The sequence below is a fragment of the Aplysia californica genome, unplaced genomic scaffold (assembly GCF_000002075.1).
Source record: "Aplysia californica isolate F4 #8 unplaced genomic scaffold, AplCal3.0 scaffold00668, whole genome shotgun sequence".
In the NCBI taxonomy this organism is placed as follows: Eukaryota; Metazoa; Mollusca; class Gastropoda; order Aplysiida; family Aplysiidae; genus Aplysia; species Aplysia californica.
Window position 1 is genome coordinate 24,004 of NW_004797938.1, and position 2,066 is coordinate 26,069.

Consider the following 2,066-nt stretch of genomic DNA (forward strand, 5'->3'; position numbering starts at 1 on the left):
GGGGGCGTTAACATCTCGAGTTCTTATGCACAGTAGAATTGTAATTGTAAATCAATGTCACGCTCATAACTGTGCCTGACCTGTAACAAGGAACTGCTGCTTTTTCTTCCCTAATCCTTACTATCGTCATTTTTCGTCTACTTCTTTTGTATGTTTGTCACACTGTTGTGACCCACTCTTTCCAGGGTGCCTTGATAGTCGAAGCAGACTTTGTGCAGTAGAAGCTAGAGAGGTGAGCAGAGTAAGTCTGATTCCCTGTAAGGATTTCTCTGTTGAGATCCACCCCTTGGCGCTCATATGACCGTATCCAGTTGCGAGCGCCGTAAAACCTCTACTAAAACAAAACAAACTACTATGTAACAGTCAATTAAAAGGGCTGCAACTCCAGGAAAATCAAAGTCGTGACTCCTGTTGAACTTTGACCTAGTTTATAACGTATCAACGTTTTTTTTAAAGAGAGCAAAAAGCGGCTACGATGATAAAGCCGAACATGTTTTAACGGTCACCTGTACAAGACAATCACCTGTACAAACGGCCAGTTTTCGTTTACGCCACTGAGTAGTTTTTAACATTATGATGACACTGTTTTAAGACGTCCACTTGTCTATTGTTATTGTTGTTATTGTTATTGTTATTGCTGTGCTATTATTACCATTTTCATTATTTTCAATATCACCATTATTATTATTATTATTATTATTATTATTATTATTATTATTATTATTATTTATAGGATCTGCTGGGTTAATGATAGGCCTATTGTGAAACTCATATAACATGCTGCAGAGCGTGGATATGCGCTTTAATATTATAATTATTATCATCACTACTACCAACAGCATCTGCCAAAACAGAGCAATCGGACTCCAATGCAGCACCGACCGTCACAGACTCTTTGGACTCACATGCGGCACCAGCCAACTCCGACCTCTTGAACTCTGAGGCGGCACGGAGAGCTCTCAGGGATGGATGGGAAAGGAGCCAAGTGATGGAAGGCGTTCGGCGAATCATCAACGACTTAGGTAGGGAAGAGTTTCCAAGACATATTCATTTCATAAACTTTTATTGTTTGATGTGAAAGTTTAGTTTGTGCAAAAACCACTGTTCATTTCTACATTTGAAAGATGTGTAGGATAGAAATATAGTCAAACCTCGTTATACCACCTCAGTTGGGAAGAGACGAGCATGAAGTTGGCGAAACAGCAGGGCTGGTGGTTCAAAGGGGTTCCTCTGTTGTATAGCCCGGATTACCCAACATCAAGGAACATGATTCTGCTGTGCAATCTGTGTTTGAAAAGTGACTTTTTCTTGGTGATATTCATGTACATGCACATGTATTCAGAGCTGAGAGTCTTCTTTCTCTCTCTCTTGAATTCTTTATCTCTCTCGTTGGAGAAAGATTATCAAGAAACCCCCCAGGGCGGTGCTACTGACTGAAGTGTTTAAGCCATTCCCAAAGGGGGGATATTAACATGCTCTTATGTACAGTAGAATTGTAAATGGGCTGATTTATCTATGTCATGCTCATACTGTGCCAGAACAACATAGGGGAACTGCTGCTTTTTCTTTCCTCATCCTTACTATCATCATTTTCCTCTACTTCTTTCGTATGTTTGTCACTCTCTTGTGAACTGCTATTTCGGGGGTGCCTAGATAGTCGAAGCAGACTTTGTGCTGTTGAGGCTTGAGAGGTGAGCAGAGTTAGCCTGATTCCCTGTTTGGACTTCTCCGTTGACATACACCCCTTGGCGCTCATGTTGCCTTGTGCAGTTGCGAGCGCCGTTTAAACTTTACTAAAACTAAAGATTATCTAGAAGCCAATCAGTGGGTGCTGTAGCTGTATGCTATTTGCTGTGTGTACCTGTGGCGTCTGGCTGTCAGTTCGCTGGCGGTAGGACGATGTAAATTTGCATTAGTTTAATAATGGCCTAAGGGCCGTACAGCTCAGACAAATGGTGGATGGCGGTTTGAAGGCGAAGATACTATGTTTATATAGGCGTCCCTTTTCATACATTGGCAAAACCTGGCAGTAGATGGGGCTGGCCGTAAACCCCGGGGGGGAGGGG

At 42.2% G+C, this 2,066-nt stretch overlaps 1 protein-coding gene across 3 annotated transcripts in view; it reads left to right on the forward strand.

Annotated features, from left to right (window-relative positions):
• LOC101860770 overlaps positions 1–2,066 on the forward strand; it is a gene marked incomplete at its 5' end in the record, with an annotated part of 23,903 nt that overhangs the window by 10,931 nt on the left and 10,906 nt on the right. For all 3 annotated transcript variants that reach the window (XM_005108197.3, XM_005108198.3, XM_035972374.1), the window contains 1 exon segment: positions 840–1,022. In XM_005108197.3, coding sequence (XP_005108254.2) covers positions 840–1,022 — 183 coding nt within the window.